This window comes from Odocoileus virginianus, chromosome 16, assembly GCF_023699985.2.
Source record: "Odocoileus virginianus isolate 20LAN1187 ecotype Illinois chromosome 16, Ovbor_1.2, whole genome shotgun sequence".
Taxonomy (NCBI): Eukaryota; Metazoa; Chordata; class Mammalia; order Artiodactyla; family Cervidae; genus Odocoileus; species Odocoileus virginianus.
The window spans coordinates 21316198-21337984 of NC_069689.1; the positions used below are offsets into that span (position 1 = coordinate 21316198).

At 38.3% G+C, this 21787-nt stretch overlaps 3 protein-coding genes and 1 non-coding gene across 17 annotated transcripts in view; 1 reads left to right on the forward strand and 3 right to left on the reverse strand.

Moving 5' to 3' along the window:
* The window catches only part of FANCM (FA complementation group M), a 98480-nt gene extending 95777 nt beyond the window's left edge, over nucleotides 1–2703 (reverse strand). For 4 of the 9 annotated variants that reach the window (XR_011491794.1, XR_011491795.1, XM_070477986.1 and 1 more), the window contains exons 1-2: nucleotides 1996–2699; nucleotides 1230–1402 (exon numbers count right to left, since the gene is read on the reverse strand). Coding sequence is in view for 5 of the 9 variants with exons in the window: in XM_070477986.1 (XP_070334087.1) it covers nucleotides 1230–1402; nucleotides 1996–2512 (690 nt within the window). In the remaining 4 variants the exon portion in view is untranslated. Of the gene's footprint in view, nucleotides 1–1229; nucleotides 1403–1995 lie in introns of all 9 variants that reach the window. The other 5 variants (XR_011491796.1, XM_020881444.2, XM_020881442.2 and 2 more) reach the window with 3 other exon arrangements.
* Nucleotides 2704–4075: 1372 nt separating this feature from the next.
* On the forward strand, nucleotides 4076–14176 carry FKBP3 (FKBP prolyl isomerase 3). Its single transcript, XM_020881404.2, has 7 exons — nucleotides 4076–4247; nucleotides 6596–6697; nucleotides 7307–7414; nucleotides 10336–10471; nucleotides 10960–11027; nucleotides 12573–12670; nucleotides 13846–14176. Exons 1-7 carry the CDS (start codon nucleotides 4140–4142, stop codon nucleotides 13898–13900), a joined length of 675 nt encoding a protein of 224 aa, XP_020737063.1. The 5' UTR covers nucleotides 4076–4139; the 3' UTR covers nucleotides 13901–14176.
* A 321-nt stretch (nucleotides 14177–14497) lies between these two features.
* The window catches only part of PRPF39 (pre-mRNA processing factor 39), a 34896-nt gene continuing 27606 nt past the window's right edge, over nucleotides 14498–21787 (reverse strand). For all 6 annotated transcript variants that reach the window (XM_020881400.2, XM_020881401.2, XM_070477989.1 and 3 more), the window contains 4 exons: nucleotides 20773–20957; nucleotides 15852–15926; nucleotides 15584–15704; nucleotides 14498–15244 (listed from right to left, as the gene is read on the reverse strand). In XM_020881400.2, coding sequence (XP_020737059.1) covers nucleotides 15188–15244; nucleotides 15584–15704; nucleotides 15852–15926; nucleotides 20773–20957 — 438 coding nt within the window. In that variant the 3' untranslated portion in view covers nucleotides 14498–15187. The remainder of the gene's footprint in view (nucleotides 15245–15583; nucleotides 15705–15851; nucleotides 15927–20772; nucleotides 20958–21787) is intronic.
* Nucleotides 21692–21777, reverse strand: LOC139038866 (small nucleolar RNA SNORD127). The gene has a single exon (XR_011492004.1). It is a non-coding gene; the product is annotated as a small nucleolar RNA SNORD127 (small nucleolar RNA).

Below are 21787 nucleotides of genomic sequence, written 5' to 3' on the forward strand. Positions count from 1 at the left end.
GCCTTTTTTTGGGACTGGAATGAAAACTGACCCTTTCCAGTCCTGTGGCTACTGCTGAGTTTTCTAAATTTGCTGGCATATTGAGTGCAGCACTTTCACAGCATCATCTTTTAGGATTTGAAATAGCGTCTAGTCAAGGCTATGGTTTTTCCAGTGGTCAGGTATGGATGTGAGAGTTGGACTATAAAGAAAGCTGAGGGCAGAAGATTGATGCTTTTGAACTGTGGTGTTGGAGAAGACTTTTGAGAGTCCCTTGGACTGCAAGGAGATCCAACCAGTCCATCCTAAAGGAGATCAGTTCTGGGTGTTCATTGGAAGGACTGATGTTGAAGCTGAAACTCAATCCTTTGGCCACCTGATGCAAAGAGCTGACTCATTTGAAAAGACCCTGATGCTGGGGAAGATTGAGGGCAAGAGGAGAAGGGGACGACAGAGGATGAGATGGTTGGATGGCATCACCGACTCGATGGACATGGGTTTGGGTGGACTCTGGGAGTTGGTGATGGACAGCGAGGCCTGGCATGCTGTGATTCATGGGGTTGCAAAGAGTCGGACACGACTGAGTGACTGAATTGAACTGAATTGAAAATTCCATCACCTCCACTAGCTTTGTTTGTAGTGATGCTTCTGAAGGCCTAAGTATCACCCTAGTTAAACATTTTTCAGTTAGTCTCTACCATCTATATCCCCTATGAACTACAAAGGGCATTCAAACTGCTTAGCATAGAATACAAATGCCTTCATGACCTGATGTTAAGTGCCTCTCCAGCTATATCCCACCTCCTCACTTTTGTACTTTATATTCCCATAGAACTTAACTGGAAGGCAGTGTAGGTATGTTACATATATCATGTCATTCATTTCTCAAAACAATAACTCTGAGTTACTATTTTACCTGACAGGGAATAACAATGTGTATCCACTAACAGTCTTTTGACTACTATCTTAGTCTCAAGTCTCCATCCATACCCTACTTTGGATCAAGGAGATTCTTATCATCTACATCTGACACTAATGGTCTTGTTAAAGTTAAAAAAAAAAAAAGAAAGAAACCAGCAGAGACACTGATTTCAATGGATGAAGCAAAGTATTTCTATCACCATCTGTTGAGATAATCGGTATAAAGCTTTTCATAATAATGCCATCAGTAACTTCCATCATTAAAATTTATTCCCCCAAATGCTCTACAACAATATTTTACACTATAAAATACTTTTTAACAAGATTACCTGGCAATAAGCATAATTTCCAAGGGCTTTATGAGCTTCATCGATAACTAGACACTTTATTTCAGCAGCTGGGCAAGCTCCTCTAGAAAGATCATTTACCATGACTTGAGGCGTCAGAAAAAGAACCCTCTTACTGCCCCAGATTTCCTTCCTGGTGAAAGCTTGAGTAGATCCTGTAAAAAAAAAAAAAAAAAAAAAAGTGACATCACACATTCTAAACTTCAGACTGTTACCTGTAAAATATAAAGAGCTTGGTCTATTTTCAGCATGCATTCCTGTATTGGTGATCTGCTTCCAAGGTGCTAACTTGACAAATAGGAGAAAGCAACATTTTAAAGCTTTGTTGTGGTCCAGATGTCAACGCCAGCTTTTACCAAAAATCACAACTAGACTACCTTTAGAGAAGCCTTGTAAAATGACATAATACTTGAAGAGAAGAAAATTCTTCACCTGGGAAATCCTTCTGAGCAAGAAAGGCAGAAAACCTCGCTTTCACTTACCAATGGGGTATACACACATAACCACTTCAAAATGCTTTGACAAGCTACAGAAATTCTCTGAAGATTGAATAAAGCAACCCTATTAGAGCTGGACTTGCTACAAGGAGATGATGTTTCAAGAAAGAAGAGGTAAAATAAGCATACTGTGATCTGGGGTCTATTCCACATGGGTCCGGAATTCCTTTGGCGCTAGTTCCATCAGAATACGAGCTTTCCCTTGGGTGCCCAGCTCTTAATTTCAAGTTAGTCCACTGTTTCTAAGATACCTGTCATTTCGGCCATGTGGGACTGCGGGATACCCATCACCCGGTAGCAAGCCTCGATCTGCTGTGTCACCAGGGGTTTCGTGGGGGCCATGAAAACCACCTTGCCAGAAGGGAACCAGCGGTAGAAATTGTACATGACCACAGCGGCAATAAAGGTCTTTCCCAACCCGGTGGGCAGACAGACCAGCGTGTTGCAGAAGAGGGCGGTCCTGGCGATGTGCAGCTGGTAGTCTCGCACTGGGCAATTAGTAGGGTAAATCCACAGGGCGCCCGCTGAGGTGCAGAACCCGCCATTCTCTAGACTCAGCTGCCTCTCTGCTTCGTACACCGCGACCAGCAACACATCATCGTCTGATTCGGGCTCAACCTCGGCGGCCTCTGCCACTGCAGGAAAACGCGCCCTGGAGATGCCTGTGCTCTGAGGCCGCTCAGTTCCAGAGTTGCAACTCGGAGCCCCAGTGGGCCGAGAAACTTTTGAGCCCCACGTCTGGAAAAGCGTTTTTTGCCGTCCGCTCATTAGGCCGACGACCACCGAAGGCTACCCTCAGACGCCAGCAACTGCGGCAGCTCAACAGCCTCCGTTCCAATCCCCATCGGTTACCTTCGCGTAAAAAACACAGAGGAACCAGTGGGCGGGACTGAGGCCAGTTTATCCTGTTGAAAGTGCGGCCACTGAGTTTGCGTGGGGAAGATGATTGGCGGTCCTCCCGGAAACCCCGCGGTCCTCTAGGAGACGCATGCGCATTACCGTGGAGTTACTCTAAATTTCGTCCCCTTGTCAATTTTTTTTACCGACTCTAAATTTGGGTTCCATTTCCAATAAGTGATTATATGTCCTGGCGTCATGGGTAAAGTGATATTGCTTAAAATGATATAGTAAATAAGGGAGATGGTGATGGACAGGGAAGCCTGGCTTGCTGCAGTGCATGGTGTCGCAAAGAGTCGGACACGACTGAGCGAGAGAACTGAACTGAACTGAACTGAAATAACCTTGAGGTTCCGAAACAATGCATACCTCCCCACCCCCCCGCCTTTTTTAACTTAACGTTACTGAGCGTCTAACGTGCCTTATTCCTTGTTGTTGGCTGTTTTTAAATTGGTAGATGAGGTAAAAACAAACGTGTTTAGACAAAATTAAATAACACCTCATTTCTTTATGCAGACTGAGAAAACAAAATGCCAGCTTTTTCAGGAGCAGCAACCTCCTATCTTAATATTTTTATTGTTTAAAGGGAAGTAAATGGTTTGGTCGTGATATTCGTTGGAAAATTCCAAAGGAAAAAAAGTGTCCTGTTGCTCCATCATTACATCTTCATAAACGATATAGAGCAGTAAAATCAGCGTCTGGGAGATATTTTTCTCCTCTAGCGATAGCATTCTACCTCCAAACTTGGATACAATTCCGGATTTCTCCTCTCTAAACCTAGCGACTTTGAGTAACCTCTGTAGATTTGTTTCCTTGTGTTTTGAGGAAAAGTACACACTCATCATGAGGTTTTCTGGACCACTAATAATGTCACCCCCTCATCACCACCATCAGCAAGCATCACCTTGCGTGTAGCTACTCTACTTTGTTTTATTTGGTCAAGTGTCTGGACTTGCTTTTAGACAAACTATCGTGTGTTTGTATTTGGGAAGGGAAAGAGAACAGGCTGCTATTCTAGTTTCATTTGTGTGAGTTTTAAAAGGGAAGTGGTAGGATATAGGTTGTTCTGATGGACAAGGACTGAGCCTATTCAGGTGTGAATTTTTAGGGTAGAACTAGGCAAAATAATATTAGACGACTGAATACTGTTGTTTTCTTCAAACAGATTATCGACTTTAAATGCACAGCAGCTTGTCGGTAATATACAAATGTGGATAATGGGTGGTAAACAATCGCTACCACCGGCGGTCGTCGCCTCACAAGAGTCCCAAAACGCGGAGTCAGTCTTCAGGGCCACCTCAGCAGGTTTTACCCCGGACTTAACAAAGAGGCCCGCAGAGCAGAGCGTTGACGTCACTCAAAACTGGCCCCAATCCTGTGGGGTATCGCGGTGACCCAGCCCCCTCGAGCTCCGAGTGGCGCTCGCGCCACGCCCCTGGGGCGGGGCGATGCCGAAGCCAGGCGGGCCGGCTCAGTAAAGCGGAGGCAGCGGGGGAAGATGGCGGCGGCCGTTCCGCAGCGGGCCTGGACCGTGGAGCAGCTGCGCAGCGAGCAGCTCCCCAAGAAGGACATTATCAAGTTTCTGCAGGATCACGGTTCAGATTCGGTACCGGAGTTGGCGGGGCGGCCGGGCTGGTGCGGCTGAGGGACACTTCACCCCCCCGTAGATGCCCATACATTCCATATTCCTCCGTGCCCCCGCCCTCGCTCTCCAGCGGCCCGCGGCCTGAAGGCCGAAGCGGCCCCGCGTGCGCTCCCGAGACGCGCTCCCGCCCCCCAGGTCGGCCTTGCTTGGGCGAGTGGAGCAGCTTTATCTTTTGGGGCACGCAGCAATCGGAGATTTAGAACCTTATTGACATCCTTGAGTGAGGGTGGAGGCCGTGAAACAGAAGGAACCCAGGAGATATTGGGGGTTGAGATGGGAGCCCAAGGACTGAAGGCTTGGTTGAGATCCCTGAAGGGGAGTGTATATTACTAGGGAAAAGATTTCGGATTGCGATTTGCCTTTCTCATCGATTCCCGAACACTGAACATTAAAAAGTGTAAATTTTTTTTTTTTAACAACGTGTAGTTTGCGGATTAACTTAAAATATCGACGCTTCAAATGACCTTTTCACTCTTACGTTTAGGGGAGTTATTTGCGTATTTTGTGTTCAGTGGTCTCCTATTGTTATAATCTAAGAAATCTATTTGACATTCTTCACACTTTTACGCCCCGCATTTTTCATCACAGTCTCCATTTTAACCATCCTCTAGTCAAAAGTTATTTTTGTCAGACGGCTTTTTTTCCTTCGGAAATTAATATCATTCATATTTTAAATTAGAACTCGCTTTTCAACGCAGTAGACCTAAGAGACGCGGGTTCTCGATCCCTGGGTCAGGAAGATGCCCTGAAGGAATAAATGGCAACCCACTCCAGTATTCTAGCCTGAAGAATAACCATGGACGGAGGAGCCTGGCGGGCTACAGTCCATAGGGTTGGAAAGAGTCTGAAAGGACTGAAACGACTTAGCAGAGATATCTTAAATTGCTGAACGACTGTACAAATTTGTGTGCCCTCAGCGTCTCCCACATGGGGAAAGTGAAAGCCACAGTCTAAATGTAGTATCCCAGCCATTTTTAACTTAATTTCTAAACTTCATTTAGAAAAATTGCATCTGGGCTCTTTTGAGAAGCTTGTAGTTTATAATTTTGCAGGTTTTTGAAGGAGAGGTATTGATCGAGTTACTCTCCCTCTTGCTTCATACTCCTGATAATCCTGACATCTGCAAATACTTTACAACATGTACAGCAGGAACTATACTGTCTGGGGAAACAAGGGTGAAATAAAAAGAACATGCCTCAGAGATACCATTTTATACTATGGTACCATTTTAGTGGAATTATTTTCTCAAGCCAGTTCATATTTCACTGAAATAATAGAGTAGATAAAATACACGATTTCAAGATGAAGGTACATGGATCTGATATTTCAGTAGTGGTATTTTGGTGTTCATCTGACAACTCAGTCTTATATTTGAGAGAAATGGAGTTGTTAGATTAAATACATTATTTTATAAGTCAAATAGGTAATATGTATTGAGTTATTCTGTGTGACTGAAAATGGATTACTACATTTATCTTTACAAGAAGCCTCTGACGGAGGATGCTGTTATTGATCTTTCAACGTGATGTAGAAACAGCCTTGAGACGGCTTAATCCCTTGTCTAAAATCAGCTAGGATTTTAACCTAAATGGTCTGACACCACAGCCTATACAAACACTATGTATCCAGCGTTGTGTTAACAGTGCTTTTGGTTATGCCAAGACTGGGTTACATATATGCCAAGATAGCTAAACCCAACATGACTGGAGGCTCCCAGGGCAGGGCCGAGTAACATCCTGCTGGAAGTAGCTTTGCCCAGTTACCAAAATGTGCTTGCTGTTAAAGTGTGCTCATATGTACACAGTATTTTTTTTTTAACCTTCCTTAAATCTTGTTTTCGTTACGAAGTAGAGTGTAAATATAATGTTTCATTTATCATTGGGCTTCCCTGATAGCTCAGATAGTAAAGAATCCACTTGAAATGCAGGAGACATGGGTTCGATCCCTGAGTTGGGAAGATCCCCGCGAGAAGGGTAATGACAACCCACTCTAGTATCCTTGCCTGAAGAATTCCATGGATGGAAGAGTCTGGCATGCTACAGTCCATGGGGTTGCAGACAGTTGGACATGATGGAGCGAGTGACTAACACATGCACACAGAGTATAAAATAAAATGTTTCATTTATCATTAGTAGTATGATTGAAAACTTACTTGCTTGATAATTTCTAACATAAAAATTCATTTTCTAGTTTTATACCCTTCTCTTACATGAGGGAAATAATTATTATTTTTTTCCATTTATTTTTATTAGTTGGAGGTTAATTACTGAGGGAAATTATTTTGACTAACCAAAATTTTTTCTTTACAGTTTCTTGCAGAACATAAATTACTAGGAAACATTAAAAATGTGGCCAAGACAGCTAACAAGGACCATTTGGTTACAGCCTATAACCATCTTTTCGAAAGTAAGGTGAGTACTATTACATTTTATTATCAATATCACTTTAGATATTTTATTCCCAGAAGAAGTTTTAAATGCATTTACTTGCAGATTATGTTGATGTTTTTCCACTTGCACTTTTTCTTAACTATAATCATAAATGGATTGTCAAATTTAGCATGGCTAATCTGCCATATGGTGGGATGTTTTGATATTTTGAATGAGAACAGATTTTTTAAAAATAATTCTCTGGAAGCTTAAATTAAGTCAGCAAATCCTTAAGGATGCTGAAAAGTTATAAATGTAAAATCAGCTGCATTTCATTAATTAATTTAAAGTCTTGGTTAGATCTAGGCTGAGCCTTTAAAAAAGCAGATTTCAAGAAATTCTTCCTGATACGTGTTAACTATGAAATGAAATGACCACCTTTCACACACACACACACAAATTAAAGAATTAATTGAATAGTGTTCATATCTCTGAGTTTGAGTTGGTCTTTCTAAAGGTTATGGGTCTCATTTCAGAATTTATTTTGTGAGATAATTTGAGATACATAATTTGTTGATTAAAATGCTTACCGTAAGAGTTTTGTTTTTAGCCAGAATGAATCTGATAAACACCAGATCATTTTCCTTACAGCGTTTTAAGGGTACTGAAAGTATAAGTAAAGTGTCTGAACAGGTGAAAAATGTGAAGCTTAATGAAGATAAACCCAAAGAAACCAAGTCTGAAGAGACTCTGGATGAGGTTTGTATATAATGTATGCTTACTTTATTTCTCAGGTGAATGAGAAAAAGTATTTGCTTTACAGCACTGGTTTCTCATAATAAGATGGGGCTGAGTATGGCCACTTTCAGTGAGCCAAACACTGATTTGGAATGTGTTTTCTCCCTTTGGTGTACTCAGTAAGAAAAAAACCCTAAGAACCAATGGTTTACAGTTAGTAAGCCTTTCCTGTGAAGTACCTCTAACTTTGTATTTTACATTGCCTCTGTGTCTGGCCAGAAGTTCTGAGCTTTCAGAGCTATTTTAAGATCCTATTCTATAGCCAAGTTGGACTGAGTGAAAGAAACTTCCTTTTGATTATTTTTAGCCTTTTTCTAATGTACATGATGTCCTTGGCAATGGAAGTAATTAATTCGAGCCTCATTGCAGGATGTGGGTTTATCTGCCTCATCTTTCCCAACCCAGGTTTTACATTTTGGTAACAAGGTTGGAAGAACCAGATAAAGCTATTTATGCAAATGGACAGCCTTTCTAGAGCTAAGGACAGCTCTTAGAAAAGCTTCAGTAGAGCTAAATTATTATCTTGCCACTTTTGATAATATCTTGCTAGTAACTAAGCTCATTCATTCCTAGCAGTGTTGGTATCAGTGACAATAATTTGATAAATGTTTTATATACTGGGCAAAATTTTTGCAGCTACTAAGGTAAAAAGAAGTGTAATAATTACTAGAAGGGTTACCAAAGCAATTCAAACATAGATTATCTTCCAGAAAATTAGAGTAAGGGAGGTATGAGGTGGCAGGTAATATATCAAGGGATTGAGTTAAAAGGAAAAGTTGTAAGGGTTGGAGACAATTTAGAGATCTTGTGAGAGTCCTAAATTATATCCTTTTCTTCAAGACTTCTTTTCATTTCATTTAACTGGTCAGCATGAGCCCTCTTTTTCATGTCCTCTCATTGTCTTCCTGGTGCCTGGGTTCTGTAACCTCTGGGCCAGCATTGTGCTGGTCCCTGCTGTCTTTGCTTTCTCTCTTCATACTTTGGGACTGCAGAGCAAGCTTTGTGAAAAATAGGATTATAAAACTTTTTACTGGCTTAGTATAAATTCTTAAAATCAGCTAATCATGTTTTCTAGTTTCATTGCTACTCAGCAACTTTTATACTTTCCTTTGCTCAATCCCCTATCCATTGCCCATGTGAACTTCTTGACATTTTCACACAAATTCTCAACTCTGTCTTATTCCTTTCTTATTATATACCCCTTTGTTCTCTTTTACCAAAATATCAACATACATACTAATAGTTGTAACTGTTCTCGTCTTCCCAGCTTAAAAGCTCTCTAAATTGGTTTTCTTTTCCTTCTCATGTCTCCCTCAGATCTAAGGCTCTCAAACATCTCTTGCAAATCTGCATCCATTCCTTTTTGATTCTCAGGCATTCCAAGGCCTTAGATGTGGAGTGTGGAAAAAGTCACCAATCTGCCTTCAGTCTCTTTCTTCATCATTCAGCCCCAAATAGCTATTCTAGTAATAAGCTTTCTAAAATATCTTGCAAACTTCACCCTGCTCAAGAATCTTCTGTAATTCTATACTGTCTAGAACTGCATTGTCCAGAGTAGTCATTAACCACATGTGGCTGCTGAGCACTTCGTAGCCACTCTGAATTGAAGTGTGCCTTCAGTATAAAATAGGAAATTTCAAAGCTTAGTATGATTTTTTAAAAAGAATGTGAAATATTTCAATACTTTAATATTGATTACATGTTGAAATATTAATGTGGCAACTAGACAACTTAAGATTACATTTGTGACTCATATTTCTTTCTATTTTTTTTATTAGTTGGAGGCTAATTACTTTACAACATTGCAGTGGGTTTTGTCATACATTGACATGAATCAGTGACTCATATTTCTATTGAATTGCATCTCTGGCCTACAAAACCTTCCAGTGTCTGGCTCCTGCCCAGCTCCATAGTTACTACTACTTTAGAAATATTCTTGAGTCACAAATGTTTGCTCATTGTCAGTAAACTGTCCATACTTTTATTTCTTGCTTAGTGTATTTCTTCTCTCAATTTCTTCTGTCTTGTCAGTTCTGTGTCCCCTTCAAGGCCCAGGTCATGGGCTCATCACTTTCTCCGGAGTTTTTACCATCCCACATTTTACTGTTAATGTAAGTCAGAAGTTCTCGTAGCTCATGATACCTAGATTTATCTCTACCTTTTATTTATCTTAATGCAAAGAACCTTGTCTAAAAGCTCTTTGTTGTTGTTTAGTTGCTAAGTCATGTCTGACTCTTTGCAACCCCATGCACTGTAGCCTGCCAGGCTGCTCTGTCCACGGGTTTATCCCAGGCAAGAATACTGGAGTGGGTTACCACTTCCTTCTCCAGGGGATCTTCCTGACCCAGGGATTGAATCCATGCCCCCTGCAGTGGAAGCATGGAGTTTTAGACACTGGACTGCCAGTGACGTCCTTGTAATATTTCTGACCTTGGGAATAACTGGTTCATTTTATTGTTTGATGCATAATTAATCTTATCAAAAGAACACTGGTTTCCAGAGAAGCTGCAAGTTTGAAATTACAGATATGCTAGTTATGGGGTAACAGAGAATGAGGTTGGATGGCATCATTGACTCAAGGGACATGAATTTGAGCAAACTCTGGGAGATAGTGAGGAACAGGGAAGCTTGGTATGCTGCAGTGCATGGGGTCACAGAGTTGGGCATGACTGTGCAACTGAACAACAGTTACTAATATTCTCATCACAGACTTAAAATGAGAGAGTGAATTTTTTAAGTTGAGAGCTCAGTCAGAGGCAAAATAGTTTATTACCCAATGTGAAACTCTGACTGGACTTAGGTCACAGTTGGCCGTGTTAAGTATTCTCTTTGTCCTCCTTCTAAAAAAAGGACATGAGTTAACAACTGTTTTTTGTTTCTAGGGTCCACCAAAATATACAAAATCTGTTCTTAAAAAAGGAGATAAAACCAACTTTCCCAAAAAGGGAGATGTTGTTCACTGCTGGTATACAGGAACACTACAAGATGGGACTGTTTTTGATACTAATATTCAAACGAGTAAGTCTAAATGTAATCTTATCATTTTGGCTCTAAGACATGCAAAACACTTGTGTTGGCAGTACCTTTTTTTTGGCTGTCATTTTTTCCAGAAGTCTTTTGCATTTGTAATTTATTAATACTAGTAAGAGGTTTTCACTTCACTACGTGTTGGCTGCATGTAAATAAAGACCTTTTGGTCACTGCAAAGCAAAAAATAAAGCTTAGTCTAATCTTTATTAATGCCCCAAATTCAGGCATTTGTATTCTAATGTAAAAGGCAGAATAGTGTTATTTTAATGGTGTAATATAGGTCCTTTCCCTCTCCCTCCTTTAGACTGTAGTTATTTTTACATCCAAAATTTTCTTGATGAATATTGGCTTTCTGAATTTTTATTTTCAGATGCATAGCATGGTAAGTTCTGAAATCAATTGCAAGACTTAAATCCCTGTGTTTTTCAACTGGAACTTAATTTCATCATTAATTATAAGGAAAATCTGTTTTACAGGTTCAAAGAAGAAGAAAAATGCCAAGCCTTTAAGTTTTAAGGTTGGGATAGGCAAAGTTATCAGAGGGGTAAGTAAAAACTGGCCATGAACCAGTATATATTCTGGCCCATGCTGCATGTGGCATAACATAATGAATTAGGTTTGGGGAGACAATAAAAACAAACTTTGGGGTTTCATATCAAGAGCTTCTCTGGTGGCTCAGCTGGTAAAGAATCCGTCTGCAATGTGGGAGACCTGGGTTCAATCCCTAGGTTGGGAAGATCCCCTGGAGAACGGAATGGCTACCCACTCCAATATTCATGCCTGGAGAATTCCATGGACTGGGTAGTCCATGGGGTCACAGAGAGTCAGACACAGCTGAGCGACTTTCACTTCACCGGCACTGCTAACTGATCTGGCACAAGTTAAGTTCTCTGGGTTTCATACAGTACAGCCTACCCCAAGGTTGTTAAAAACATTAAATGGGTATAACTTAAAGCATGTAATATAATAGAAACTCAAATATTATTTCCTTCCATGCTTACCCCTTTTATTATTTTTTTCCATGAAGTAATTGTCAGAATTACTGACAAGTAAGTTTGGTTTTCTGAATTTGTCTGTATGATTTCTGTAAAATGTTACATATCTATTGTACCACTTATACATGATTCAGAGAGGTAAAATACCTGATCCACTGAAGTACTGACAGAAGCCTTTGAGTGTTTCCTGTAGCCTTCTCACCTCTCACAATTTGCTCAAACACCAAAAAAGATCTTTCCAATGTAAGCATGCCTTTACCCACCCTTATGTGTGAGAAATAACAGAAGGAAACTGAGAAAAAGGAAAGTTAGGTTTGAGCTACTGACCATTGCCTTGTACAAAAGGAGATTGAAAAGCAGAGCTGATCATCATCCTCAACTGAATCAGGTTGTCATATTAGAGCCTGCTTATTGTTCTAAATTCTTTGTATTCAGAACAAACATTAATAACAAAAATGCCTATTTAAGTGCAGTTACGAGAACCCTCAATGTGTTATTCTTTGTACTGTGGTAAGACCTAAAATACTATTCAGTCTTATCCAGAGTCCAAAATAGATTGTAAAACATCTTGAAACTAAAGGTTTAGTTGAAAATCACTTTTTACTACTACCTGATTATACCAAGTTGATTTATCAAGTTGAGCTATTTTTCTGTTTCTATAACTAATGTGCTTACTGGTAAGTTTGTTCTGTTCAACTAAATTCTTAACTTCTAGTATGTGACAAATCTGTATCATTTGAGCTTATATAATTGTTACATTTCAACAGAGTATATAAGTGAATACATTCTATATCCTTCCATTATGTTGATTTGTTTTTGGTAATTTGGCCTAAGATCCAAATTCGTACAAAATGACATTATGTCATTTTCAAGAAGTATTTATACTAAAAAACTGTTTAATATGTCCTTAAAATTTTTTTTTTCCATTGAGACAATGAAGGACAAAGATTTAGGGACTCACTCAAGGACATTACCTTAGGACATAATGAAGTCCTGTAACAGAATGCTTTGTATGTAATCTTGCCTTTCTTCTGGTTTTGCATGTATTTTTTTGTGAAGTATCATTAGTTTTAATTTGATGTTCTCATCTGTAGTGGGATGAAGCACTCTTGACTATGAGTAAAGGAGAAAAGGCTCGACTGGAGATTGAACCAGAATGGGCTTATGGAAAGAAAGGACAGCCTGATGCCAAGTATCCTTTTTTTCTTAGTAATTAAAAGAAAACACAGTTGAAGATCACTTGAAGGCATGCAAGATGCTATCTAGGTTATTAACCTCTAGAAGAGAGAACATGTCCAGACCAGTCTTCAGATATTTATATGCTTTTGTGTCAACACACCTCCAATACAGACAGTGTTTTCCACTGTTATAGGGATTCTAGAATCTCTTTTCCCCTTCCTATTTAAGCTCTTAATTTTCAAGACCTAAACTGAGATTTAAGTTTCTATCTTTGAAAAGCTACTATTAATGTTTGAAAAATTTCAAGGAGTAAGATGCTCAATATAAACAACTGTAGCAAATTGTAGGATTCAAATATGACTCATGGTGATTTTCATGGAACTGTATAATTTCAGGCAATTGAACTGGGTTCTCAGAGCTTAGCAATGGAAAACATGTTGGGGATTACCAGTTGTGAAATGAAGGAGACCATGGTCCAACATCAGTGTGAACATTAATAAAAGAGAAGAGCCATGATTCCAATCTGTTACAAGCAGAACAACCCAGTAGCTAAGTGGGAAGGTAGTTTAGTTGTTGGTTCCATTCCCAATGGAAAAGTTAGACCAGTGAGAGTAAGTTTAGGGGAGGAGGGAATTGGAAGTCCTTTTTAGTCTTCTCAGTTATTAATATAGTTACTTGGGAATACAATAGCCTTCTCAACCTATCAAAATCCCACAGCCAGCTGCAGCTCCCACAGTCTCATGTGAAGTATCTCAAGATCAGTTAGATAAAAATCACTCTTCCTGAACCCAACATCTGAAAATTCACAGCAACTATCAGGTACTACCTCATATGAACTTTAGTATAACTTAACACACCTAGCTAAACTGAAATCACTTTTTGGGGCTGGATGGGAGGTACCGAGTAGCAGTCTTCATAAAGTAGTGGCTAAGCTGGGAGTACCTAGTGACACAGGAAGATCCTAGTTCAAGCTCAATTTATCTAGTCAACTTCTCTTGTCAGGTTTTGACCTTCATTCAAAAATAATTTTAGGAACCTCTCGGTTTGTATGTACTAGCCCCTGAGTCAACTATAAAGCCCTCCCTGTGCAGTTAATTACCAATATCTAAAATTCTAATTTTAGATGAAGGTTATTGGGAGTGAGGAAAGAGACAACTTTTATCAAATTTACCTTAACTTCTTCAACAGAATTCCACCAAATGCAAAACTTACTTTTGAAGTGGAATTAGTGGATATTGACTGAAATAGTTAAGAAATCATCAACAATAAAACATGGCCGTGAAGAAACTTATCTAATTAGAGCTGGTTACTATTGTTAAGATAAGAGTCAACTGGAAAATTCAAGTTAGAACATGTTTACTTGATCCCTCAACTTTTAAGAAATGTAATCCATTATAAACCCTTGAACTTTAAAATATTTTACTACAGTTGTGTAAAATATCACTTAAAGAGAACTGATTTGCCTTTTACCTCATGTTGTAAACTAAAAGGCTCAATAAAAATGTATCCAATGTCTTGATTTGTGTGGTATAAATGTATTAATGTTCTGATTAGGTTAACCAGTACTAAGAGTTCACCAAACCAAGGGAGTAACACTAAATTTGTCTGGACAGCCTTGCCAGAGATACTCATCTTAAAATATTTAAGTGTTTCTGTATAAGGCAGGCAAAAGCATAGAGACTGAGAAGAAGCAAAAAGCTACAAAACTTAAGAAATTCTGTCAAGAAGATTAGAGAGAAGTATACTTCAGAATCATGGTGAATATAAATTTAATATTAAACCACTAAGCATGGTGAATATAAATTTTTAAGTGATTTCCCCCCGAATAAATCCGTAACAATTATTGGATGAGTCTTCAGTTTTATTACAAAAATGAAGATGATCAGTTTGATCAAAATGAAAGCTTGCTCACAAGTTTAACATGAATATTCCAAATACAAAGTCTCCCAAAACAACATAGTTTTGATATGATTTTCATTTTTTCAAAGGGATGCAAAGATTTCCATTTCCTCATTTATTATCTCTATTCCAAGACAATATTTTAACAGGAATTGTTTCTGCTGTTAGATCCAAATTCACAAGTATAATCAAAACACACAGACAGTATCTTGTCAGCAAAGGTTAAAAAACCATTTTTTTTTTTAAAGAGGAGGTAAATCCTTAATAACCAGCCCTTATGTGTTTTCAGAATCTTGTACTACACTGACATGATCTGCAGTCAGTTTTTTTTCCTACCCTTAAGGCTACAAAACTCTGTTGCAAATGCATTGCAAAAGAATTCTAGACCACTTAATGCAAAAAATAAAAAAAATAGTTCTCCAATAAAAAGTAAATTTTATAAATGGTAGGAAATAGTATCTGTGGTAAGCTACTAAGTGACATTTTCCCCTATTACTAAACAAATCATGTTACACAGAAACAGGGAAGACAAGTTATCAAATACAACAAGCTTGTACTATGTTTACATCCCTCATTAAAAAAAAATAATTTCACACTTTTCACACACTCCATCTGATACTTGATTTTCTTATCAGGTTGGAGGAGGAGGATAATACTGTCCATAATTCCAAGGATTCTGATAATTGTACTGAAAAGAAAAAGCAAATGTATCAGCATACAAGAGCTATAACTGGGTTCCATATATAAAAGTTTAATTAAGGCAGGTTTCTATTTAAAGAAAATAAGCAATTATGTAGCAGTTTTAAAGATAAAAATGGTTTTCATTTAAAAAATAAATAAAACAAGCATGTGTTCACTGCTGAAATTCCAAGTCTTAATCATAAAAGACAATGTATTTACACACAGATCAAAAGTAAAGAGGTTTTTTTTACCCTAAAGAAGGAAAAAAAGACTACCCTAATTTATATATATAATTTTGAGTAACATCTATTAACCAAAAAAATCAATTATAATTATGTAAACTTACCTGATACCAGGCACTGTAATTATACGCAGCTTGATTTGCCTGCAAATCACCATCAATCATCTGTGTAGATGATGAAGTTGTATCTTCTGTGTGAGCTTTCTTTTCCTCTGGTTCTTCTGATCTAAAAGGTAAAAATGGAAACTTTATTTCAAATCATGGAAAAAGTAAATTACCACAATATAAAGGTAATAATTATTTTTAAAGGGATTTCCACTATGAACTGTGTTTTTCTAAGCTTCCTTTCCTGATTCAGCAGGAAGTTACATACCCGTTTTCTGCTTTTCTTTTTAAAGAATCCTGCTCTTTTAGGAGTGTTTGATGTTCATCATAAGCATTCAAAAGCCTGTGAGGGAAGGAGAAACAATCCACTGGAATACATAGAAGCCAAACTTAAAACTTTTTTAGGTTTTCAAGTTACTTCCACTCAGGGAAACAAAAGCAAGTAGAAATGAACACTGTTTAGAAGAAAAAACAAGCAGACAAACCTAGCGCTAAATACCTTTTCTATTTGCTTGCCTTGCACTTTCCTTCTCAGTCCATGTGGTTCAAATGAGGCTTCAGAGATATAGGCCTGGCCAATTACCTTACTAGATGTCTCTGACCAATAACTGGTTCAGAGGTGATCACATGACCCAAAACAGGATTAAGTCCCAGGATTTTTGATTGAGATACTGAAGAAGTGCCTGTTCCCTGCACTACAGTGGGCTAGAGCTTGAGGGGACGCTGGTCAAGACCTATGTGTTTATCATTTTTAACACATGGGAAGGGCCTAAGGAGCTATATCACACAACAAAGACAGCGACTTTGACACTGGTTTTGTCTAGCACAACCTTGAATTCTGACAGTTCTATAATTTGTGTACTTCTGAATTAACAATGCTTACTAAAGACACCTGCCACCAGTTAGGATAAAGTATATTTAAACTTTGGCTATGTGATAAACTGAATGAGAACTAAAAATTTCAAAATACTTAATAATCATTGATTAAAAATATAATTTTTAATAAAAAATTTTAATGGGCTATGTATTACAGGTTTCACCTGGAACTTACAACTTCAAAAGCAATGTCACTTGAAGCAAAACTGACTTTAAAATCAATGATTTTGTAATTTTCTTTTTCCTTTTTTTGAGCACTGACTGCTAACCCAGACTGGAACACCAGTCTTTTAAAATATTTTTTAGAAATACAAAGATGGCCTTATTTTTTAAGGTAATCATAAACCTGAACACAGATTTCTCTGAAAGAGAATACAGAAATTAAAATTTCTCTGAAAATGACCTTGATATTTACATGCATGTTCAACTTCCCTGAACAGCCTGCATATGTGCACATTTAATAGCTATTACCAGTGACACTTGGAGAAGGGAACAGCAACCCACTTCAGTATTCGTGCCTGGAGAATTTCATGGACAGGGGAGCCTGGTGGACTACAGTCCAAGGGGTCATAAAGACTTGGACATGACTAAGCGACCAACAGGAATGGTATGGACCAAACAGAAGCAGAAGATACTAAGAAGAGGTGGCAAGAATACACAACAACTGTACAGGAGAGATCTTCATGACCCAGATAATCACGATGTTATGGTCACTGACCTAGAACCAGACATCCTGGAATGCGAAGTGGGCCTTAGGAAGCATCACTACAAACAAAGCTAGTGGAGGTGATGTAATTTCAGTTGAGCTATTTCAAATCCTAAAAGATGATGCTGTGAAAGTGCTGCACTCAATATGCCAGCAAATTTGGAAAACTCAGCAGTGGCCACAGGATTGGAAAAGGTCAGTTTCATTACAGTCCCAAAGAAAGGCAATGCCAAACAATGTTCAAACTACCGCACAATTGCACTCGATCTCACATGCTAGCAAAGTAATGCTCAAAATTCTCCAAGCTAGGCTTCAACAGTATGTGAACTGTGAACTTCCAGATGTTCAAGCTGGATTTAGAAAAGGCAGAAAGAACCAGAGATCAAACTTCCAACATCCGTTGGATCATCGAAAAAGCAAGAGAATTCCAGAAGAACATCTATTTCTGCTTTATTGACTATTCCAAAACCTTTGATTGTGTGGATCACAACAAACTGTGGAAAATTCTTAGAGAGGTGGGAATACCAGACCACACCTGACCTGCCTCCTGGGAAATCTGTACGCAGGCCAAGAAACAACAGTTGAAACTGGACATGGAGCAACAGACTGGTTCCAAATCGGGAAAGGAGTACGTTAAGGCTGTACACTGTGACCCTGCTTATTTAACTTATATGCAGAGTACATCATGTGAAATGCTGGACTGGATGAAGCACAGGCTGCAATCAAGACTGCTGGGAGAAATATCAATAACTTCAGATATGCAAATGACACAACACTTATGGCAGAAAGAGAACACCTCTTGATGAAAGTGAAAGGAGAGAGTGAAAAAGTTGGCTTAAAACTCAACATTCAGAAAACTAAGATCATGGCATCTGGTCCCATCATTTCATAGCAAATAGATGGGGAAACAGTGAACACAGATTTTATTTTCTTGGGCTCCAAAGTCACTTCAGATGGTGGCTGCAGTCATGAAATTAAAAGATGCTTGCTCCTTGGAAGAATTACGACCAACCTAGACAGCATATTAAAGAGCAGAGACATTACTTTGCCAACAAAGGTCCGCCTGGACAAAGTTATGGTTTTTCCAGTAGGTAAGTATGGATGTGAGACCATAAAGTATGGATGTGGACCATAAAGAAAGCTGAGTGCCAAAGAATTGACGCTTCTGAACTGTGGTGTTGGAGAAGATTCTTGAGAGTCCCTTGGACTGCAAGGAGATCCAACCAGTCCATCCTGAAGAAGCTAAGTCCTGGGTATTCATTGGAAGGACTGATGCTGCAGCTGAAACTCTTAATACTTTGGCCACCTGATGTGAAGAACTGACTCATTTGAAAAGATCCTGATGCTGGGAAAGATTGAAGGCTGGAGAAGGGGACGACAGAGGATGAGATGGTTGGATAGCATTACCGACTCAATGGACTAAGTTTGAGTAACCTCTGGGAGTTGGTGATGGACAGGGAGGCCTGGTGTGCTGCAGTGCATGGGGTTGCAAAGAGTCAGACACCACTGAGCAACTGAACTGAACTGAGCTAGTAAAACACACACACAACTTCCTTAAGACGTTTAACAACTTGTGGGTTGGCAACAAGAGACTCAATATTCATTTGAGAAAATCTGGAAACTGAGGAATACATTACATTAATGTACATACATTACATACAAAACATTAAGAGCTGGGATTTAAGCCTGTATTTGTCTGACTTGAACATTAATTCTTATTAATTCATTAGTTATATTTAAATATCTAAGCAGTTCATTTTCCATATCATTTCTTTTTAAAATTTCATATACAACAGACCTGATACTCAGACCCTCCACAACTCTATTCGCAAGGGCCTAACTGGCATCTCAGATTTGTCTGTGTATTACTGCCAGATTTAAATGTCATTTCATCTCAGTCAAAACTTTTAACTGCTTCCTACTGTCAACCATGTTATCACATGTGCTCTGAACTCAGTCTAGCTTTCAAGACAGCACATTTAGCATCAAGCTTTCACTGCTTCATAAAACCCTCCAATCCAATGTAGAAGGTGTTACTTTTACATGAACTTTCATTTGCTTTCACCACTTATAGCCTCTCCTAAGTCTGTCAGCTGAGCACTGAAGAATTGGTGCTTTTTGAGCTGTGGTGCTGGTGAAGACGCTCAAGAGTCCCTTGGACTGCAAGGGGATCAAACCAGTCCATCCTAAAGGAAATCAGTCCTGAATATTCACTGGAAGGACTAATGCTGAAGCTTCAATGCTTTGGCCACTTGATGTGAAGAGCTGATTCACTGGAAAAGACTCTGATGCTGGGAAAGATAGAAGGCAGGAGGAGAAGGGGACGACAGAGGACGAGATGGTTCGATGGCATCATTGATTCAATGGAGATGAGCTTGTGCAAACTGCATGAGACAGTGGACAGGGAGGCCTGGTGTGCTGCAGTCCATGGAGTTGCAAAGAGTCGGACACGACTGAGTGACTGAACAAAGCTTATCAGAATCCAGCAACAACTAAACGAAACCCCACCTCTTCTGTGAAAGTTGCCAAATCGCTTCTGTTCCAAAGAGATCACAGCCTTCTTAATAGTTATACACTACCTCACATACATACATCTATCACCATACCATCCACCTAGATTAAAAGATGGAATTACATATGCTATTTCTTTTGCATACTTTCATCAGTGCAAAACAAACAAAGACACATATAGGTATCTTCTTAACTATCACATAAGGTGGTTAAGAACATAGGCCCTGTAGTAGGTTCTAATCCCAGCTGCACAAATAGCTAAGAGACCTTGGAAAAACTGCCTAATCTCTCTTTAGCCTCTTTGTCTATAAAGAGAACAGTACCTTTTCCCCTCCTTATAGACTGTCAATGTGTTTCACATTAGGTAATTATAAAACATTTAATATGCCAAGCACATATATACAACTGTATTAAAAGGTAACTCATGTTAAATGTTTTTAGTTTAATTAAAATCTTACTCAGCCATCAAAAATGTTTACACACTTGCCTAACAGGAATTAGGGTATTTCTATACTAGAATCAGGTAAGAAAGGAATGGCAGCAACGTTCTCATCAGTATTTTTTCTCTCTATTTTGCAAATTTAAATCTTAAACTTGTCCTTTTCGCTAGGGGAAACTCTTACCACCCTTATCTTTTAGCTTTTTACAATACATGAAAATTAGGCCATTAAGCATGATCTTGGCACCACACTCATTCTTCTCCAACCTGAGATTGCATTCCTATTCCAGATTAACCACACACAGCCTTGGTGACCTATATATCAAATGTTTCTGTGATTCACAGTTCACTCCTTCACTCGCTCTCTTTCTCACAGAATTCCTGCTTCCTGCCTTCTCTCATCTGCTCATTGTTTAAAATTACCACGCTAAAATTCTGAAAATAGTTTTGAAGGAAAGACAAACCATATGTCCTCTTATTAAGCACATAAACGTTTGCAAAATTGAATTTACCCCCATACATACCTAAGGAAAAAAAGAACCTAAGAAACATTTAAAATTTAACAATATTCTACTTTGTACTCATCATCAAAGTCCCATCCAAAATAATCAATGTTCTTTTACTATTCAAATAGATAATATATAATTAAGATCTTACTTATTAACATCTGAACCAAAATCTTCAAGAAATTCCACTTTTCTCTGAGAAAATGTAATTCTCATTTTAATAGGTAATGAACCATGTATAGCTTTGTCAAAACAATTTAGGATATTTTCTTCATTTTGTTTGAGGTCACCACTATATTCCATTTCAAGTAAATTGAGGTATAACTTTGTGTTCTCCTGTGTAAAAAGCAGTACCAATTAATCATATATTTCTAAGATATTTTGATTAGACCATAGATATTTAAAATGCCTTAATGTTCATGTCTCAACTTTAAATATTCAATATTGAAAATTGTATTAAAATGTAACTCATGTTAAAATATTTTCAGCATACATATAAACAGGTTAAAAAAACTAACACACACGTTGGTAGATAGAATCTTCTAAACTATGCACATTGTTATGCCAATAAATTAAAATCCTATATCCTATTTAGTGTGCTTGACCTACCACAACAAATATGAAGTAAAACACTAAAAAATGATCTCTACATGCCCCAGTAACAATCACAGATGATCATCCTCAACTGCAGCTGGAAGCAAACCTGTTATAAACCTGGGTGCTAAACAAACACGGTATTTGCTGAAAATCTAAAAACTGAGAAATTTCCCAGGCACTGTCTTTTGGCATTAATTGACATATAAAAGGAAATAATTTATATACTTTACATAAGAGGAGAATAATCTCACAATGTAGGCAATAATGCTACAATGTAGGCAATTACCATGCCTTTGTTTATAGTTTCTCCCAGGCCCTCTAATCTACTTAATAATCGGTAAATTTGCCACAAAATTTCTGAATGTGGAGAAAATAGAAAATGTAAAACAATATTAGCCATAGTTTTAATCCTATAATGTTAATTTTCTCAATGTTTTAATGCATAATAATAATGTGAAAATTTTTTGAAAGAATGGCAACATCAGTTTAGAGGGACTGTTGTCTTCACTTAGTAATAAAATATATTACATACAGACCAAATCTTTCATCATAGTTGCCAAAATGAAAAA